The 19,115-nt window shown below is 37.4% G+C and overlaps 3 protein-coding genes across 3 annotated transcripts; all 3 read left to right on the plus strand.

Annotated features, from left to right (window-relative positions):
* Positions 1-20: 20 nt before the first annotated feature.
* On the plus strand, positions 21-5,076 carry LOC117911383 (CTL-like protein DDB_G0288717). The gene is made up of 3 exons (XM_034825736.1): positions 21-1,229; positions 3,757-4,102; positions 4,285-5,076. Exons 1-3 carry the CDS (start codon positions 184-186, stop codon positions 4,543-4,545), a joined length of 1,653 nt encoding a protein of 550 aa, XP_034681627.1. The 5' UTR covers positions 21-183; the 3' UTR covers positions 4,546-5,076.
* Positions 5,077-8,954: 3,878 nt separating this feature from the next.
* Positions 8,955-9,920, plus strand: LOC117911443 (actin-depolymerizing factor 5-like). The gene is made up of 3 exons (XM_034825821.1): positions 8,955-9,032; positions 9,119-9,378; positions 9,594-9,920. The coding sequence occupies exons 1-3, from the start codon at positions 9,012-9,014 to the stop codon at positions 9,742-9,744; spliced, it is 432 nt and encodes a 143-aa protein (XP_034681712.1). The 5' UTR covers positions 8,955-9,011; the 3' UTR covers positions 9,745-9,920.
* Positions 9,921-15,815: 5,895 nt separating this feature from the next.
* On the plus strand, positions 15,816-18,432 carry LOC117911192 (subtilisin-like protease SBT1.6). Its single transcript, XM_034825443.1, has one exon. The coding sequence runs from the start codon at positions 15,823-15,825 to the stop codon at positions 18,145-18,147; it is 2,325 nt and encodes a 774-aa protein (XP_034681334.1). The 5' UTR covers positions 15,816-15,822; the 3' UTR covers positions 18,148-18,432.
* Positions 18,433-19,115: the final 683 nt, after the last annotated feature.

Raw genomic sequence — 19,115 nt, forward strand, 5'->3', positions numbered from 1 at the left:
AATGGAAGCCGAGAGCATCTCAATTATTCTAACCCCCATCTCCAGCTCGGGCAACACAGTCAACCAATGATTCGATCACAACCACCGCCACCACCATCTCCGCCACTGCGGCCCCAGAATACCCTTTTGTTTCTTCTCTAAACCCACCTTTTTCTCTCCTCGCTCTTCCTTTCTCTCTCTAGGATGGGTAGCTCTGAAGAACCCGACAGGACCAGTCTCCTCCATGACTCTTCATCTCCGACTCACCCTCTCCTCTCCAAATCCTACCCTTCACCCTCAATTTCAGAACCCCAGCCTGAATCCTCCGAACCTGACCAGACCCAGTTCCTCCAGATCTCCTACAATTACGGGCCTAGACCCTTCAAGGACCTCCCCTTTCTCATCCTCTTTCTGCTCGTCGTTCTCTGCACTTTCGGCTTTGGCATCTTCGCAGTTGTGAATCGGAACCCCAATTCTTCCAGCGTTTCTTCTTATTCTTATGACTCCAGTTCCACTTCTTGTGTCAAGAACTCCACTGCCTCGCTGAAGCAACAACCCATTTCGGATTACTTGAAACTTTCGTCGAGTTCGCATTTCTGGAAGGATTTGATATGGACCCTTGTAGTTACTTTGATTTTGAGCATACCCTTTTCTTGGCTGCTTCTTTTGTCGCTCAAGAATTACACCAAACAAGTGGTCTACGCCTCTCTTCCCTTCTTTGTTGTGATGCCCATTTTCTTTGATGTGTATTGGTTTGTGGCTTGTACTGTTAGCTCGAGTTGCAGCGAGGCGTTTCCTTTGGTGTATAGGATTTTGTTGCTTGTGTTTGTGTTTTTGTTTATTGGGGTGATCGTGTGGATAATTGTGGCCAACTGGCATAGAATTGAATTGACTGTGGATATAATTGGGATTGCCTCCCATTCGCTCTCGAGGAATTTGGGGCTGTTTTTGGTTCTTCCATGTTTGACTTTCAGTTTGGTGGTTTACTATGCTCCGATAGTTGTGTTTTTGGTGTTTGCGAGGTTGAATGGGAAGATTGTGCCGCGGGAATCCAGTGGAGAGTATTATTGTGTTTGGAAGCAGGATAGTTGGGTGCCTGCATATTATACATTGGCAATTCTAACAATGTTGTGGTCTGCAACAGCTATGGTGGAGCTGCAGGTTTATGTGATTAGTGGGACTATTGCACAGTGGTACTTTGCAAAGGATCACGATTCCACCCCAAAGAGGAGTATACGAAGTTCTTTGAGGTGATTTACAGGTTTTTTTTTTTTCTCTATTTGTGTAATTTATCCATATTTTATATGCAGTTTTTGTAAACCTTGGAAGAAACTTGTGATCATTCTTGCACGCAGTATTTATTTATGACTAGTTTCAAGGATTCAAAAGCATGTTTAAAGTATAAATATCGAATATGTATGTGTGTTTTTAGGAAGTTAAACATTGATACCATATGAATTTTAAGGAGATTAAATGAATTCTCATTATTGATTCTCCTGATTTTTGTGTTGTCACTTCTTGTTTGATGAATTGAAAATTTCATGTCTTTTAGGTTAGGTTTTTATAGTGTCGTGTTCTAACAGAGGAGGAAGTGAGGTTGTGTCAAGAAGATTCATGGAAACAACTAGGTCAAGTTAGAAGTATTGAGTGAGAATTCATTTTTAAAGGAGTTTAAGAGAAGCAGAACAAGAGAAAAATTAGATGAATATAATTTTTGTGGAACTAGGAGAACCAACATATCCATAGTTGGGCTAGAATTCACCTTATGGTGAAGATGATAGGAAGAATTGAATTAGAAATGAATGTTCTCATGAATGGTTTGAGATTTCACCAACTGTTTACAGATGATTGAGAGTTTGTTTGAGATGGATTGAACAATATAAAGAAAGGTCAATAATTGCATTAGTTTGGGTTGCTATTGTTTAAGTTATAGGCACTAAAAGGACAAGCGAAGAGCAAAAATAATTTGGGCTGAGGTTGTGATGCCGTATGATTACTAGAAGACATGACTCTAGATAGAGTGGAGTGAGAAGAATGGGCTCAGGAAACTGGTTCAAAGCTTTAATGGGTTGAAAACATTTAGAATCGTTTGGGAAATCCTGTACCCTCTGAAGTAGAGGGTGAGGTGTATGAATGAATAGGGTAGAATGATTGTTGGCTTCTAGAATTTAGGTCATTTCCTTTGTTTTTTATTGGTTATGTCTATGTCCCCATGATAAGGGATGGGGAAATTGCATGAAGCTTGGAAAGTTTAGAGTTCTATCTTAGCTTTATGCTGGTTGGATTCGATGCACAATTTTTTGGAGCATATATTGAAGGGTTTGGTCATGGGATGATGAGTTGGCCATTTGATTCATTCACCTAGTATTGGGGATTTTCTTTATCATATGATCTTTTCAGTTGCAGTTGGCAGCTTTGACTTGCAGGCATCGAATCGTGGATGTTAGTAGCGCTTCAGCAAACCCTGCCCAATATTCACCCACACATACGATACTAAATGAGGAAGAGGCTTTAGTGTTTCTAGCTGTCCTCCCCCTCTCTTCTTCTCCCTTTTATTTTTCAATTTTTTGCTTTCACGATGCCTTTCTCTGCACTGGCATGGCAAGCATTGCATGTGGATTCCAGGAGTATTATATAGAGATCTTGTTCAACTGAATAAAATTTCATGCCAACAATTTGGGATCTGCCTTTTCTTTCTTTTTATTTCTTAGTGTAGGGATCTGCTTTTTCAATTGTAAGTTTTGATTAAAGGTGCTATCCTGGCTATCAATCTAGTATTACACCCTTTTCCTAGGCTCGGAAACAGTTTTGTAAAAATACTACTGGTATCCAAACATGAGTCCCTCTATCGTGTTAAGAATGGTTTGAAGATGGTCGTGGCATGCAGGCCTGATATGAACTTTGATTTCATGTGCAACAGGTGTGGATCTCAGTTGTACTTGGGTTGTGCCCCTTTTTCACTGTAATAATTTTTATTCTCTTTGCCTACCAACAACAAAAGAAAAAAAATCAACATGTTTGGAGCATTTATTTTCCTTGAAACACAAGTGATATGATGAGGGTTGGCACAACTAGTTTGCATGTGATCCCTCATGATATTATAGAGTATCTGCAGTTGTCTATGGTTTTTAGATGTTAGCGGGTTTTTGGATGTTATTCGTGGTTAATTCTCAGATTCTCTTGGGATTTGCTGTGTTAAGTTATATGTTATTCTCTATCTTTGCAGTGTTAACAATAAAGTAGTAAAAATATGCCCATTATTCCTGTAATGAAATGTACTAGTTCATTTTATCTTTTTTTTTTTTAAATCTTAATTCTGATATATAACATTATTCTTTGATTAAATGTTAATTGAATCACTTTGCACTAGTTCACATTTCATTTCAATATTTAACCAAACAACAAAACTAGGCAGTAATTCATTCAGACGGTATACAAAACTCGACAGTACTTCATGTATGCTTACATTGTTCTCACATCTCATAATTTCAAGCATTAGTACCTTTGGGCTCATTTCTAATTTGGTTGGAAAGGGGGAAAAGGTAAAAAAAAACCTTCAGTTGACTAGAGCAAGATGAGTGCTTTGCTTTTTTCTTCTTCTTCTTCATTTTTTTGAAGAGAAGTTTCAACACTGATCTTGACAGATGAGTGCTTTGCTTTTCTTCTTCTTCTTCTTCTTCTTCCTTTTTTTAAAGAGAAGTTTCAACACTGATCTTGACAGGTGTACTATTCTCATTTACTAATTTATTTTGTGATTGATTTTCTGACCACTTGCAGGAATGCCTTGGGTCCCTCTTCTGGCACAGTATGTCTATCTGGATTACTTATTTGTGCTGTTCGTGTGGTGCGTGCTGCTGTTGATAGTGCAAGACAAGAAGAACTTCAGGGAATAGTGAACCTTATGCTCCGATGCTGCGTTAATGCCTTGCTGACAGCTATTGATTTTCTTAACAAGTTCACCATCAATTTTGCAGCAATAACTGGTGAAGCTTACTGTACATCTGCAAGGATGACATATGAGCTTCTAAAGCGTAATCTACTTTCTGCTGTTTTTGTGGAGACCGTCTCCTCTCGAATATTAGGTGGCATTGTTTTTGTGTTCTCAGCAATATATGCAATTGTGGTAAGTAGTTCTTTCCCTGCCTAATCATTCAAGTTTGCAAATTAGTTGTTTAAGATGGTCCTGCAATGGGTGGATGATATGCTGAAGTTATCACATTGTTACACATGTGACATTCTTCAGGCACTTCATGACAGGCTATTGAATTTTTTATTTGTTTCTTGATTCTGGGTGTGTATGTGCAGGCTTGTGCTATCTTAAAGGCTGTAAGCAATCTTGGAGCTGATGCATACTTTGTGGCCGCTCTGGCATGGGTACTGCTGATCTTGGTGCTGGGTTTCTTTGTTCATGTGCTCGACAATGTGATTGACACAGTTTATGTGTGCTATGCCATAGATAGGGACAGGGGGGAGGTTTGTAAACAGGAGGTTCATGAAGTTTATGTTAACCTACCCATCCGAAGGAACCATAGATCATCTCTTGCCAACAGAACAGTAGGTGTATAGTTGACCTTGAATTCAACTTGCGTGTTGGGGTTTTGCCTCTCACTTGTTGTCTGTATGAAGTTAAAACTGCATCTCGATGAGTTGTGCATACCTTCGAATGTTGCATTGTACAATTTCTGGGTTGGTTCAATAAAGAGGTAGTCCAGACAGCTTATTGGATCAATTCAGTTTGTTCTTCTGTTGTGCAAGACAAATCACGTGAAGCACAAACAAACCCATTGGTGCTTGTCACCTATGGAGGTGATCAGCTGGGGACTGATATTTTGGCCGGGTTGGTGAACCATGAGAAATGTGTTTCTGCTACTCTTTTTTTTTTGGCCTGCACGCACTTGGATCAGGTGTCATCAGCCATAAATTCTGTTTCAGTCTTGCAGGTGTATCCTTTTCTATTAATGAAGGTGTCACTTCTACTTATTGGGGAAAATTTCTTGTCTTTTCAGTTTTTATTGATGATACTGAATACTCAAGATCCACAGTTATATTCATTTCGGTACAGGTACTTCATCAATGCTTAGATGGTGTTATTTAATACACTCCCATCCTGTTCCTGTTCATAAATTGTTCAATAATTTCTTATTTTATTTGTTTCTCTTTATGAGCATTTAATGAAAGAGAGTAACAATATGAATGCCTGTACAATCATCAACATATGGTGCCACATCGATTCTCACCCACCTCTCCAATGAGTTCCTTTTATTTCTCATGTTACAAGACAAATAATTCTGTTTAGGTTGTGTTTTAGAAAGGACCCTGAATTTTAATTGGAATACCTAATGGTCCCCCAAGTTTGATTTCTTCTTTTGATTCATTTGAAGTGGTTGGGTCTTCTTGTTGATTTGGGATTATGATTTTCTTAATATAGGCTTCTGTAAATGATTTGTGGTTTGTTTGAAGTGACTTGGTCTTCTGGTTGATTTGAGATATACTTTTCTCAATGTCAGATTTTATGAATGATTTGTGGATTGTTTGAAGTGATTAGGTCTTGTAGCTGATCTGGGATTTTATTTCCTCGATGTAGGGTTTTATAAATGATTCACTGGTCCACTGGTCTTCTGTAAACTAAGTGTGTTGTCCTCCATATGTCTGCCCCAAATCACAGAAGGAAAACCACCCCACCCATACAGCACACACAACTCAGACCAAGGAGACCATTATCATCCTTTAAATGTCCTGATTTTAGCTTAAGTTGGCCTCCTGTTTAACCAATTCCCGTGCAACAACATGGTTTCTTCTATTTCCTCCAGTAGACAGTATAAACCCAGAAACAAAATGAGCTAACAATGAAGCTGTGAAGCTCAAATCAATCACTTTTTACTTTTCTTCTTTTGATGCATTTCCTGTGATAGGTTGCTATTGGGATGGTGACTTGGCCTCTGTTGATGTTGGGACCTTCTTCTTGTCTGACGTTAAAACAAGTGAAATTGTGTTCAGACATCAAGCTCTGTTATTTCTTTTCTGGTAGTTGATTGGCCTCTGCTTGAGTTTGAGTTTTCTGAGTTAAGCTTGGAGGGAAGCTGAGAGTCAATAAACAAAAAATTATGGAACTGCTTGTAATGGGGCCAATCTTGACAGGTTGGCCTTGGTTTCAAGGTCTGCTAATGGCACCAAAAGTGCAAGATCAACCAGACTGGCCTTGAGCATGACAGCCTAAGTTTGGTTTTAACCTCCATTTTTCGGGTTTTGCAGATAAAACCATAGCCATGATCAGGATAGACATGTTTGCCTAAGCAGCAAAACCCATCCCATGCTCCCCTGTTTCAAAAGTTCCATGGAATTGGATAAAAGCCCTCAGCTACCAACATGGCCTGTGAGTTGTACGATTCTTGTCCACTGATTATTTGTCCATTAATCTTGGCCCCTTTGCTAAACCAAGTACTTCCATTAGAAAGAAGCCAAGAACTAGCGCCTTGATTCATGGGGTCCCAAAACAGAGCAGTTAGCTAGCCAAATCCTCGACCACAACCCTCAGTTGGGTTCACCATAATTGTGATTTGAGCACTGGAGAGTCAGATTCTAGTAATAAAATTGAGCCATGAGACACTCGTGTGGACACCCACATGAAGGACATGTCCCCCATACACGTTCACTTGTTCTGTTCCTGGAAATTTCACTGAATTTTTAGTGTTTGTTCCCTCTCTGTTTCTGCTCGATTCTCCATCTCTCTCACACACACTCAACCCCTCATCTTTATCCCAATATTAAAAACCCTATGCCATACTATTTTATGTGATCCGTGTTAGGTTTGTTGCCCTTATCTTCCAAAATTGCTTTAGACATTTTTATGGGACAACTCAAGCTTGGGGATTTGAAATCTTGGAGTTATTACACCCAATACTTATAAAATATGAAGGGTATGAATATGGATTACTACTAAAGTATTCTGCATGCACTGAATCATTTGCATGTAGAAGTTTGTCATTCTCTCTTTTCATCTTGGTCATTGCATATAGCATAAGATCAAAGTATGACTAAGATATGAAAAATGAAATTAGGGTATGTATAATACGATCAATTTTTCGTATTGAATGGTCTACGTTCAACCAAACCATACTTATATATACGTGGATACGGAAAAATAGAATACAAATGAATTATGATCAAATACGAAAATACGATCAAGAATAATGATAATATACGTGGTGACAAAATACTATCATTGACTCGTATTATATACCAAGGATGAAATGGTACGAACCTAGAATTTCCCTTTCATCTTTTGACCATTTAGCTGTGGTTTTCTTCCCATGTCTACTTTGCTTTCAAGCAAAGACTCTGGGAGAAACTCAAGAGAGGGATATGGGGATGTGGGTGTGCTATCCAATATGGGACCACTGTATTTTTTATGCAGAAAACTTTTATTTATGTTAGCATGTTTGGCTTGTATGTGGCAAGTTGATGAATCATATGCCCATTTATTTAAGTTTTATACCAAAATAATATTTTTTTTAAAAAAACCTAAATCTAGATTAGGTTCTAAAATAACTCCCAATCGATCTAGTTTGTTTTGTCCTTTGAATGTTTAATTATAAGTCAAAATTGCTGTAAGATGTGTTTTTAATTTTGGGAAAAGTGGATTTTGACTTATGAATATAAAAATATCTGAAAAAAATATTCTTAATTTTTTTTTAAATCAGTATAATATTCGTTTATTTAAAAATAATTTAAAATATATGTACCTTTTAACGATCATATAATTATTCTTTAAAATGTTTCTTTTACTTATGATGTCATCAACAATAATTGACAACTAAATTTTGATACGTAAACATTTTCCTTCTTTTTAGATATGTTCTTTATTATTATTATTATTATTATTATTTCTATGTTATTTATTATTCTTTTTAAAAATATAAATTAGCTATGAAAAAAATAATAAAAAAGTTCAAAAAATGAATATCATTGAATTTAAACCATGATGTTATATTTTGGTGTGGTTTTGATTTGTAATTAAAAGCAACACCCTTAGGTTATGTTTGGTTTCCAGAAAGTACAAAGAAAAGAAAAAAAATACTAAAAAAAATGATTTTATCATGTTTAGTTATCCTATAAAATATTCCAAAGAAAATTAAATATAATTAAACTTAGTTAGAAACTTATGTATTTTAAAATTATTTAATCCGATGAGTTAAAATAAATAAAATAAGTTTGAAGTAGTAAATAAAAATAATTTATCATCTTTAACTTTATTTTTTTATTTTTTTTTCACTTTTTCTCTCCGCTTACTTTTCCTATTTATTTATTTTTTCTTTGTATTTTCTCTTAAATTTTCCGGGAAATAAACATAGCCTTAATATTATTTTGGTTTAAAACTTCATTTATGAACTATTTATTGCATCTGTCCTTTCTTTGTGCCCCCTTTGCTGGCTTTTCTGACCCCTCAGCCTTGAGTTATGTTACATTAATTCTTCTTTAGCCATATACGTATACCACCACCAAACCTTAATTCCTTGAACTTTCTTTTTATTTTATTTTTTTATATAAAATTTTTTCTAAAATAAAAGAAAAATTAATTTGATCAGCTATAACATCCAAATTAGGGGCAAAAAAGGAAAAAACAAAATAAAATGAATTAAAAAGATCTTTTTAGAAAAAATAAAATAAAAATTGTACTATATGTGGAGCAAAATAAATACCATTTTATTAGAAAATAACCTTAAAAATTACTAAAAAAATAAATCCTAGAACAATTGTAATTTCTTTAGAAAAAACTTTAATGCAGTCAAACCCACGTACATTATGGAGTTCCTAAGCTGAGGGCAAAATGGTCACTTCAAACCATGTACTGTATATTATTATTAATTAATTAATTATTATATTTATCATTGATCTACGATAGACCACCGAACCAAAATCGTAATTACCGTCAATTCCAGTGGCATTTCGAAAACCCACATCTTTATATAACTCCATGCACCATACTCTGAATTCAGACCACCTCTCTCCTTCCATCAAAAACATCAGCAGCAATGGCTATGGCTTTCAAGATGGTATGTTGTATGAATTTTAATTTTGTTTTCCAAAATTGCTTTCACTGTTTCCATATCCCAGCTGATCCGTTGCTGCCGGAGTGTAGGCGACGACCGGAATGTGGGTGACCGACGAGTGCAAAAACTCATTCATGGAGATGAAATGGAAGAAGGTTCATAGGTACATAGTGTTCAAGATCGATGAGGGATCCAAGCTGGTGACCGTCGATAAGGTCGGCGGACCCGGGGAAGGCTACGACGAGCTCGCCGCGTCGCTGCCGACCGATGATTGTCGATACGCCGTCTTCGATTTCGACTTTGTCACCAATGATAACTGCAGGAAGAGCAAGATCTTCTTTATTGCCTGGTCTGCACTTCTGGCATCTTCTTCATGCTCCATACCACAGTTCTTTTTTTTAATTTTTTTTTTCATTTTGAGTTATATGACTTGACCGTTTTACCCCTCACTTCAGAGCATAAGGGTAGTATGGTAATTTAACCGTTTGATTACAAAATGATCCTATTATTAGGGCACCTAATGGCACAATTATTGGAATTAAATGATTTTTTTAATCCCTCTAGGTCACCAACGGCATCAAGGATAAGAGCAAAAATGTTGTATGCGACATCAAAAGAAGGATTAAGGAGAGTGCTGGATGGAATACATTATGATATGCAAGCCACCGACCCAACAGAGATGGGGATGGATGTGATTAAAGATCGAGCTAAATAAATACATTTGTGATAATTTAATTATGTTCTCAAATTTTACTTTAATTTAATAACTCGCACCAGACTTGCTTTGTAGTGTTACCTTTCTCGGTTTTGGTACTAATGTAAGTTAATCTTCATCTAATTTGTAATAATAATAATAATAATATGTACCATGTGTGTTTAATTTATAAGAAAGTGGATTTTTTTTTTTTTTTTTTTTTTTTAATTGGGCGTGGATCTACCTTGCCCACAAGCAAGAGTTGGGATACCCATTGGGTTAAATAATGAAGTTGATTTGGTGGGTTGTAGCTATTGGATCTTCTTTTTTTGGGGCATTGGGGTCTTTGATGAGGCCAAGCTCATTCAATTTGGCAATCAAAAATCATGGTGTGATGGGACTCTCGACCCTACTAATAAAGGGGTGAAACAAATTGAGATGGAGAAGATCCACCCACAAATAAATCATTTTCAACCCCCACTTTTTTTTTTCTTTTTCCCTACGATCAAATTGGAGAAACATTTCTTCCCTTTATCTTGATGATAGTGGTGGTGGTGGTGGTGGTGGTACCACATTACAATATGTCATGACCAACTTTAATCAATTCCGATTCTAATGTCAATTTTAGCAGATGAAATCATCTTTTACTATACCCACAAGGGTTTATCTTATCCCTTTTCGACTTAAGATTTTTATTTAGAAAGATGATTTTGAAATTAGGTGTTTGATTTTAATTTTTATTTTTAAATATGAAAAATCATTTAAAATGATTTGTGGATAATTACTTAAGTGATTCTTCAACGAAGACGTACTAATAAAAGAGATGAAAATGCTTTAATCAGAGACAATTTTTGAATGGACTCTTGATATTATTTGTCAAAAAAATTTCGTAATGTTTCAAATGAACCGTAATAATGGCTAAGTTTATAATGTATGGTGATTTCTCAATAAAGCAACTTTTGATTTACTTTTGTGCTTCAATTACCATATCCAATGATCACTCTAGGGCTTTTGCAACCACCACAATGATGCCACACCAAAATCAACTTTGCTTGATGTCATATATCACTGTTCATGAAGCAAAGGCCACTAGGGTCCAACTGCCTATGAAGAATGTATCATAGTATAAAAAGGTTGTAAGGATACCCATAGCCAATTGACACTAAACAGTGAAGTTTGATGATGAGCACTCCAATTATGAGCAACAAACAAATGGCCTAGTGATTGAAGTGACCTAAATTTGGTGGCTTGTGCTGTGGCCTAGTGATTTGGGGTATCAATGAGAACAGGCCCATTTGGAAGATGACTCGAGCTCTTCCAAACTGATGATCCAATTTTATCTTCCCATGGAAGGATAGGGCCGACCCATTTGACTAGATTGGAGAGAGGACAAATGCAGAAGACCAATCACTAACAATCAAACACTCACTGCACTTGATCTTTTGTCCCCTCAATCTTCAAGATTTGGAAAATTTTGTAGTTTTGCATGGCTTCTTCCTACTTCTAAGTAAAGATGAAGTTCAATGCATGTTAAGAAATGAGATAGACTCAAACTCGGGATCCAAGGGTCCTTGCCATTGGGCCAGAAATGCCACGTCTATGGGCTGTCTAAGACCAGAAGGGAGACATGCAAGCATGATGTCATAGGCCCAATAGGATATGTGAGAGGTAAAGTTAGGTTGAATTTTCCGTAACCCATGGGACAAACAATTATTTATGACTAAATGAAAAGATGCTTTAGGGTACACTTGAGGTAGATGTTATTTTTATTGAGTAGTCTCTGCTAGAAGAATTTGATGCTATGGACTATGAATCATATCTTTTAAAGAAAGATATGATTTGATTATTAAGGTGGGGTTTTGGTGCTTTTCCTTTTATCATTGGGTTTAGTTGCTAATGGTGGGTTTACAAGAAAGGTTTCCAAGTTCCAAAAGCCATTGGAGTCAAAATTACACAATCTTCTTGGTAAGTAACTTTGGTTCATTGCATGGCTTGCCTTGGTTGAAGTCATTCCTTCAATTCAACAAGAAGTTACTATTATCGATGCCCTTTTCATCAAAAGTCGGAAAGCTCAATTATAGAGGTTTAGCTCCCAAATAACACTAATTTTAGAATGTTTCTCCTAGTTCCGATTTAAAAATCAATCATCGAGTCAATTTTATCTATAAGATCCAAGTGTAATCGAAAAAGACATTCAAATCAAAAGATGAAAACTTAAAAGATTTACTATTTAATCTTATGTGGTGTTTGTTTTTTGGTTGAATAAAAAAAATCAAAATATTTGACATTTTCTATTCAGCTAAAAGTAATCTGTTGACATCATCTAACATAGTTAAAGTGAATTTATGTTGAATGATGTCAACAGATTATTTTTAACTGAATAGAAAAAACTAAATATTTTAGCTTTTTCTATTCAGTCAAAAAATAAACACCACCTTAGTTTATAAGTACTTTTCCAATCCCAATCACTCCTTATCAACATTATTTATATATCTAGAGTGATTTGATGTCTTAATCATTCCTAAAATACTCAATTTCTCATTACTATTATTTGTATATATATATATGAAATAATTGTACGACTCTTAAACCCCGATTCAAAATGTTATAATCACATATTTAATTTTCCACCAAGATGATAATTATGGAGACAATGAGTTGATTACATTATTAAAGGTTGGGAAATATTGTGATGAAAAAATAATAAAAAAAAAAACCCCAACCCCACAAAATAGAAAACCCTGCAGCCATGGGTTCATTTTCAAGATGGCCCCTTGTCCTTTCCTTGCAATAAAACCAAAACTTGAGGGAAATGAGAGCCAGAGATGCCAATAATTGGGATGAGATTTATGAGTAGGATAGGTTTTCCACCCAACTTCTTTGTTTCCATCCACAACCGATGGGTTAGAGCAATTGCTAGCACTCAATTCCTCTTCATTGTCTTACCAATTGAGAGCACTCAATTGCTTTTAGTTGTACTTTTATTTTCCGCTTTTGTTTCTTGAGACATACCAATGAGGCATCCCCTTTAATCCAAGCCTTTAAACCAAATCACTAAACTTGATGAGTTTTGGGTCAAAATGACCCATTTATTATAAAAAAAAAAAAAAAAAAAGATATAGTCCATTTTTGAAACTTATGTTTAAAATGGCTTCTTTGGTGCCACATAAGCACCATGCCATAAAAAAAAATATATATTTTTTTATCATTTTAGTTGAAGCTCGATTGCCAAGACTTTAGTTAATTTAAAAAAAAATTAAAATTTAATTAAAAATGATTAAATTATAATTTATAATTGAAATTTAAAAAATATACTTAAATAATAAATTATTTATATTTAAACTTAAGAATCTAGTATTATTTCAACCAACATAAATTAATATATTGATAAATAAAAGATATTGTAAATGAATATTTTATTTATTTTTTTATTTTATATTATATTTTTATTGCAAATCATAGTAAAATTATTTTTCTAAATTTGTATTTCCCTTTTTTTAAACATTTTTGAAAAGTATTTTAAAATTATGTTTCACCTTTAAATTCAGTCTTCATTGTTGAAATAACTCTTTAAAAATGTTACATTTTTTATTTTAAAAACATTATAATTTTTACAAATTAAAAATATTCATTTTTAAAAAAAAAATTATTAAATCAAAATGTGAGCATGGGGCAGCCCTCAGAGTGGGACACGTCGCTTTCCAGCTCAATAAAAGTCAGATGATGTCAGAACTCAGAAACGAGAAAGGTCAGAGACAGCTGATGTGGGACAGTTGAATGATTACGTGTCGGCCATGAGGCTATGCACGTGTACCCCCACACCACATCTCCACCGTCGGATCAATCATATACTTAAACCAGTCAATGATCTCTCCATGTGATGGCCATCATCTATACCGTCCGATGAGTGGAAATTCCATCTGTAAAAACCAACATTAGCCGCAATAGAAGCGAGCAGTTGGCTTTTTCTAACTCCACTGTCATGTTCGCTAGCTTTAGTAAAGCATCGTGGTTAAGAAATGCTGCTCCCCACGCGCCTCCTCTCCCACACGCGCCCTAATTTTGATTTTTACCATAATTTTTTAAACTAATCTAAATCCTAGCCGACATCCACCTTTTTCAAACTTCTACTAAGTTGTAAGACCTCAGATATTACTAACTCTTCCAAAAGCAATTGCTATTAAGAATAAAAGTCGTAAGATCTCGGGTATTACATTCATTCAAGCGCCCACGACTAACACAAGGGGAGTTGGTGGACGCGATCAACCCTCCAATCTGCCAACAATCTCCCCCCAATAACACCCCTAGGGTTCAAACTCGTGACCTCAATACTGATATCACTTGTAGAACCTCAGGCGCTACTAACTCTCCTAAAAACAATTGCTGTTAAGAAAGACGCATACCTTGACTTTATAATGCATTCACCCAAGTGCCCAACACGAACACAAAGGGAGTTGATAGACACGACCAACCCTTCAATCTGCCAACACAAACATTAATCTTCTTATGCTTAGAGACATGTTACAATGTTTCACATTTAAAAGCTTCTTTAAAGATTGATAATAAACAAAGAGAATAGAAAAAAAAAATACAATTTTAGTACACACTCGGGGTTAAAAGAATGCAAAAAAGTATGATTGAATAAAGGGATACTAGGTTATGGAAATTAGGCTTGAATGCACTTCGATGAAGAATTTCAAGGTGTTAGGATTAATGAAAGTAAATGTCAAAAGGTATTTTAGAAATAAATACACATTTGAGTTGAAAATCAACTCCTTATTAGACACAAAAGACTTTAATTTATTTAAGTCCATTTACACTTATAGTCAAAACTACTAATTGGTCATGCCTAGTGATCGATCAATCAAGGTTCCACCTCATTCGATTGGTCATTACTTATGCTATTACTTAGACCACTAAATTCCAAAATTAAATGTCCAAACCAACTCTATATAAATATGATCACTATATATCAAACAATTGTGACAATTTTCACATGATTCATCAAAAATTGGTTAATTGTGTCTCTCAATTCACATGTCAATCAACTATCCAAACACATCACTCCATATCTAAAATGAAATTATTCCGTTGACATAACAATAACATATGACATCAACTATATGCAAATCATTTAAAACACACATCATTAATAGGAGGTGACAATAATTTCAAAATTAGATATTAACAAATTAATTATGGTCAAGGATCAAAGAACCCTCAATTAAATATTCATAAAAACATTTAACTACCTTCTTTAATTCTCAATTTTGTCAATAAGATATCGAATTAGGGTTTGTTTGGCATCGTTTTCAAACAATTATCAAACCCCAAGTTAAAAAAAGGTTAAGTTTTAGGGTTTTGAAAAACGGTTGCAAACATGGCCTTGGTGTTTGGATTTCCACTTGGAAGCTGCGAGTGGGTATGGCCTACATAAATGGACCAGGATAAAGCCAAGCCTTATTCGATTCTATCTGATTTGCGCGTCCCTAGGGGCAGACCATGGTCCACACATCCAACGGTCGTCATCATATAAAAAAAATGAGGTCCCATTTTAACACCGTAGTCCCTGCCCCACCGACACAAAATCTATTACATAAAAGTAAATAAATAAAGCGACTCGCATAATTCCGAGGACTGGAGGAGTGAGAACCAACCCTTTTCTTTTCTTTTATTAAAGAAAAAAGGTCCCAAACGACGTCGTTTTCTTTAAACATAGCTGACTCATCAGTATTTAAAAAAGGACAAGATAAATATCCACAATTCAAACCATAAATATTTAATTAATGGGAAGTTCATGGACACCGTTTATTTTTATTTTTTAAATACAAAATGGTACATGAAATACCGAAATTATCCTTCTTTAATAATACCCGACCCAAATTCAGTTGAGGTAATTTAGTCATTTGATACATTTCATGTTAAAATTTTTTTAAATAAAATAAAACAAGGAGTAAATAGAAAAAATTGGGTCCACGTGGACCCCTCAATTAATTTAATTTGAAAAAAGAAAAAGAAAAAACAAAAAGACAATAATCTCCATCTTATAAGTGAGCTTCACTGCCCAGGTTTGTCTCTGCTTCAAACTCAACTCCTTTCATGGCGCCTCCTTTCTTACTCGTCTTCTTTTTTTTCTTCTTCTCTGGGGTTCCGCTGAATGCGGCATCGTTTTCGCATGATCAGGCGGTGAAGACCTATATCTTTCGGGTGGATGGCGATTCTAAGCCGTCCATTTTTCCTACACACTACCACTGGTATAGCTCGGAGTTTGCTGACCCGGTTCAAATCCTCCATGTATACGACGTCGTTTTTCATGGCTTCTCTGCTACTCTCACCCCAGACAGAGCCGCTTCGATTCTTCAGAACCCCTCGGTTCTGGCGGTGTTCGAGGATCGCCGCCGTGAGCTGCACACCACTCGGTCGCCTCAGTTTCTTGGCCTGAGGAACCAGCGGGGGCTTTGGTCGGAGTCCGACTATGGCTCTGATGTTATTGTGGGAGTGTTTGATACTGGAGTGTGGCCGGAGCGGCGCAGCTTCTCGGATCTGAATCTCGGGCCGGTGCCGGCGAAGTGGAAGGGGATATGCGAGACTGGAGTGAGGTTCGCGAGGACGAATTGTAACCGGAAGCTCGTCGGAGCTAGGTTTTTCGCTAAAGGGCATGAGGCGGCGGCGAAAGGCGCCGGTCCAGGATTTGGAGGGATCAATGAGACTGTGGAATTCAGGTCGCCGAGAGATGCTGATGGGCACGGAACTCACACTGCGTCGACTGCTGCTGGGAGATATGCTTTCAAGGCGAGCATGTCTGGCTATGCCGCCGGGATTGCGAAAGGCGTTGCTCCGAAAGCTCGACTGGCTGTTTACAAAGTGTGCTGGAAAAACTCCGGTTGTTTCGATTCCGACATCCTGGCGGCATTTGATGCTGCTGTTGCTGATGGTGTCGACGTGATTTCGATCTCGATCGGAGGTGGCGACGGAATTTCTTCTCCGTATTACCTTGATCCGATTGCAATTGGTTCTTTCGGAGCAGTATCGAAGGGCGTTTTCGTTTCAGCATCTGCTGGAAACGATGGACCAAACGGAATGTCAGTTACAAACCTTGCGCCTTGGCAAACGTCGGTCGGAGCTGGCACCATTGATCGTAATTTCCCAGCGGATGTGGTTCTTGGTAACGGAAAGAGACTCTCAGGAGTGTCGCTTTACTCTGGAGAGCCACTGAAAGGGAAACTGTATTCTCTGGTTTACCCTGGAAAATCTGGGATTCTCGCTGCCTCACTGTGTATGGAGAATTCGCTTGATCCAACAATGGTGAAAGGAAAGATTGTGGTTTGCGATCGTGGAAGCAGTCCTAGGGTTGCTAAAGGTCTGGTAGTGAGGAAAGCTGGCGGCATCGGAATGATTCTCGCCAATGGGATCTCCAATGGCGAAGGCTTAGTCGGCGATGCTCATCTCATTCCAGCTTGCGCTGTTGGCTCCGACGAGGGCGACGCCTTGAAGTCCTACATTTCATCGACCTCAAAACCTACCGCAACCATCGATTTCAAAGGAACTGTGATAGGAATCAAGCCAGCACCGGTAGTGGCATCCTTCTCCGGCCGAGGACCAAACGGACTCAACCCCGAAATTCTCAAGCCTGATCTCATAGCACCTGGTGTGAACATCCTCGCCGCGTGGACCGACGCCGTCGGCCCCACCGGACTCGACTCAGATACTCGGAAAACAGAATTCAACATTCTCTCTGGCACATCGATGGCTTGCCCTCACGTCAGCGGCGCAGCGGCGCTCCTGAAATCTGCACATCCCGATTGGAGTCCAGCCGCGATAAGGTCAGCGATGATGACCACTGCTAGCATCACCGACAACCGTCTCCAGCCCATGATTGACGAAGCCACCGGAAAACCATCCACGCCATACGATTTCGGCGCCGGGAACCTCAACCTCGACCAAGCAATGGACCCAGGCCTAGTCTACGATATCACAAACGCCGATTACGTCAACTTCCTATGTTCAATTGGTTACAACCCCAAGATCATTCAGGTGATTACTCGATCACCGGAAACCTGTCCGTCGAAGAAACCCCTGCCAGAGAATCTCAACTACCCATCAATATCAGCATTGTTCCCCGCCACATCTGTGGGAGTTTCAACCAAATCCTTTATCCGAACGTTGACAAATGTGGGGCCGCCGAATTCAGTATACAGAGTGAAAATCGAAACTCCGCCAAAGGGAGTGACGGTGGCTGTGAAGCCAGCGAAGCTGGTGTTCTCGGAAAAGATGAAGAAACAGAGCTTTGTAGTGACCGTATCCGCCGACAGCCGAAAAATAGAAATGGGCGAATCGGGTGCGGTATTCGGATCACTGTCGTGGTCTGATGGAAAGCACGTGGTTCGGAGCCCCATAGTGGTAACTCAAATAGAGCCGTTGTAAATGATCACGTGACTGTGATCTTGAAAGTCACGTGCCCAGGTGTACTGTAGCATGAACTTGCTACCCACAGTATCACTCTTAATATTTTTGTTTTTGTTTTTGTTTTTTTTTAATATTTCTTTTTTGTGTGGCTGTTCCTTGGTTGGAGCACTAGGGCTTAGGAACAAGGAACTAGTTTTGAATGTAGTTTTTGAGTGGGTTTTCCTTGTTTTTCTTTTGATGTATTTACAGATATCCAAGTTTTATATATACTCCAATATATAAAAACTTTTGGGTCAATATTTACATGGAACAACAAGAACAATACACCCAAAAAAAAAAAAAAAAAAAATTAGGGTAGGAAATTTTTCTTAATGTAAAATTTTTTAAAACCTTTCTTAACTTATAGATGTTAAAATCTTTGATTTTTTTTTTCTCTGCATTTAAAGCACTTCCAACTACTTTCTTTTTTCGTTTTCTTGTTGAAGCATAATAAGAAGCATGCTTTAGAGAAATGAAGCAATTCCTTCCTTCCCTTTCTATTCAAAAGAGGGAGGGAGGGAGAATGGTCGCTTTACTTGTGATTTTGAAGGCCACTGTATTTTGGAACTATTGGGCATTGATTTAGTTCTAATTGTGGCCTTTTAGGCTTAAGAACAGTCGCAATGGAGTTTGATTGATTGGGACTCTTGAGGCCCTAGGGCCCCCCCTCCCAAGGTCAATAATCTTTTCTTTTAACATAATTTGTGTCCACATGGTCCCAAATTTTTTTGTAATAAAATGAAGGTGGGTGTGACCCATCTGGCCATGGTTGCTTTATGACTGTTTTTTTCTACCATGGAAGCTCACTTTCCGTTGTCACTAATGTGGGACAAAACAGGTGTATCACACATGGTGGACCTGGACCCATTCCTCTTCTTTGTGGGAGACCTCTTTTTTCAAACATTACTTGCAGGGTCTGCATCATTTCGATCACGTCGGCGATAGTG

Source organism: Vitis riparia, chromosome 3, assembly GCF_004353265.1.
Source record: "Vitis riparia cultivar Riparia Gloire de Montpellier isolate 1030 chromosome 3, EGFV_Vit.rip_1.0, whole genome shotgun sequence".
NCBI classification, from domain to species: domain Eukaryota; kingdom Viridiplantae; phylum Streptophyta; class Magnoliopsida; order Vitales; family Vitaceae; genus Vitis; species Vitis riparia.

Bases quoted from the DNA above. Each gene is read 5' to 3' on its own strand.
- LOC117911383 (XM_034825736.1), top strand. From the start codon at position 184: ATGGGTAGCTCTGAAGAACCCGACAGGACCAGTCTCCTCCATGACTCT. The intron at 1,230-3,756 runs GTGATTTACAGG...GACCACTTGCAG, and splicing joins AGTATACGAAGTTCTTTGAG to GAATGCCTTGGGTCCCTCTT. The intron at 4,103-4,284 runs GTAAGTAGTTCT...GTGTATGTGCAG, and splicing joins CAGCAATATATGCAATTGTG to GCTTGTGCTATCTTAAAGGC.
- LOC117911443 (XM_034825821.1), top strand. From the start codon at position 9,012: ATGGCTATGGCTTTCAAGATG. The intron at 9,033-9,118 runs GTATGTTGTATG...GCCGGAGTGTAG, and splicing joins TGGCTATGGCTTTCAAGATG to GCGACGACCGGAATGTGGGT. The intron at 9,379-9,593 runs GTCTGCACTTCT...TAATCCCTCTAG, and splicing joins AAGATCTTCTTTATTGCCTG to GTCACCAACGGCATCAAGGA.
- LOC117911192 (XM_034825443.1), top strand. From the start codon at position 15,823: ATGGCGCCTCCTTTCTTACTCGTCTTCTTTTTTTTCTTCTTCTCTGGG.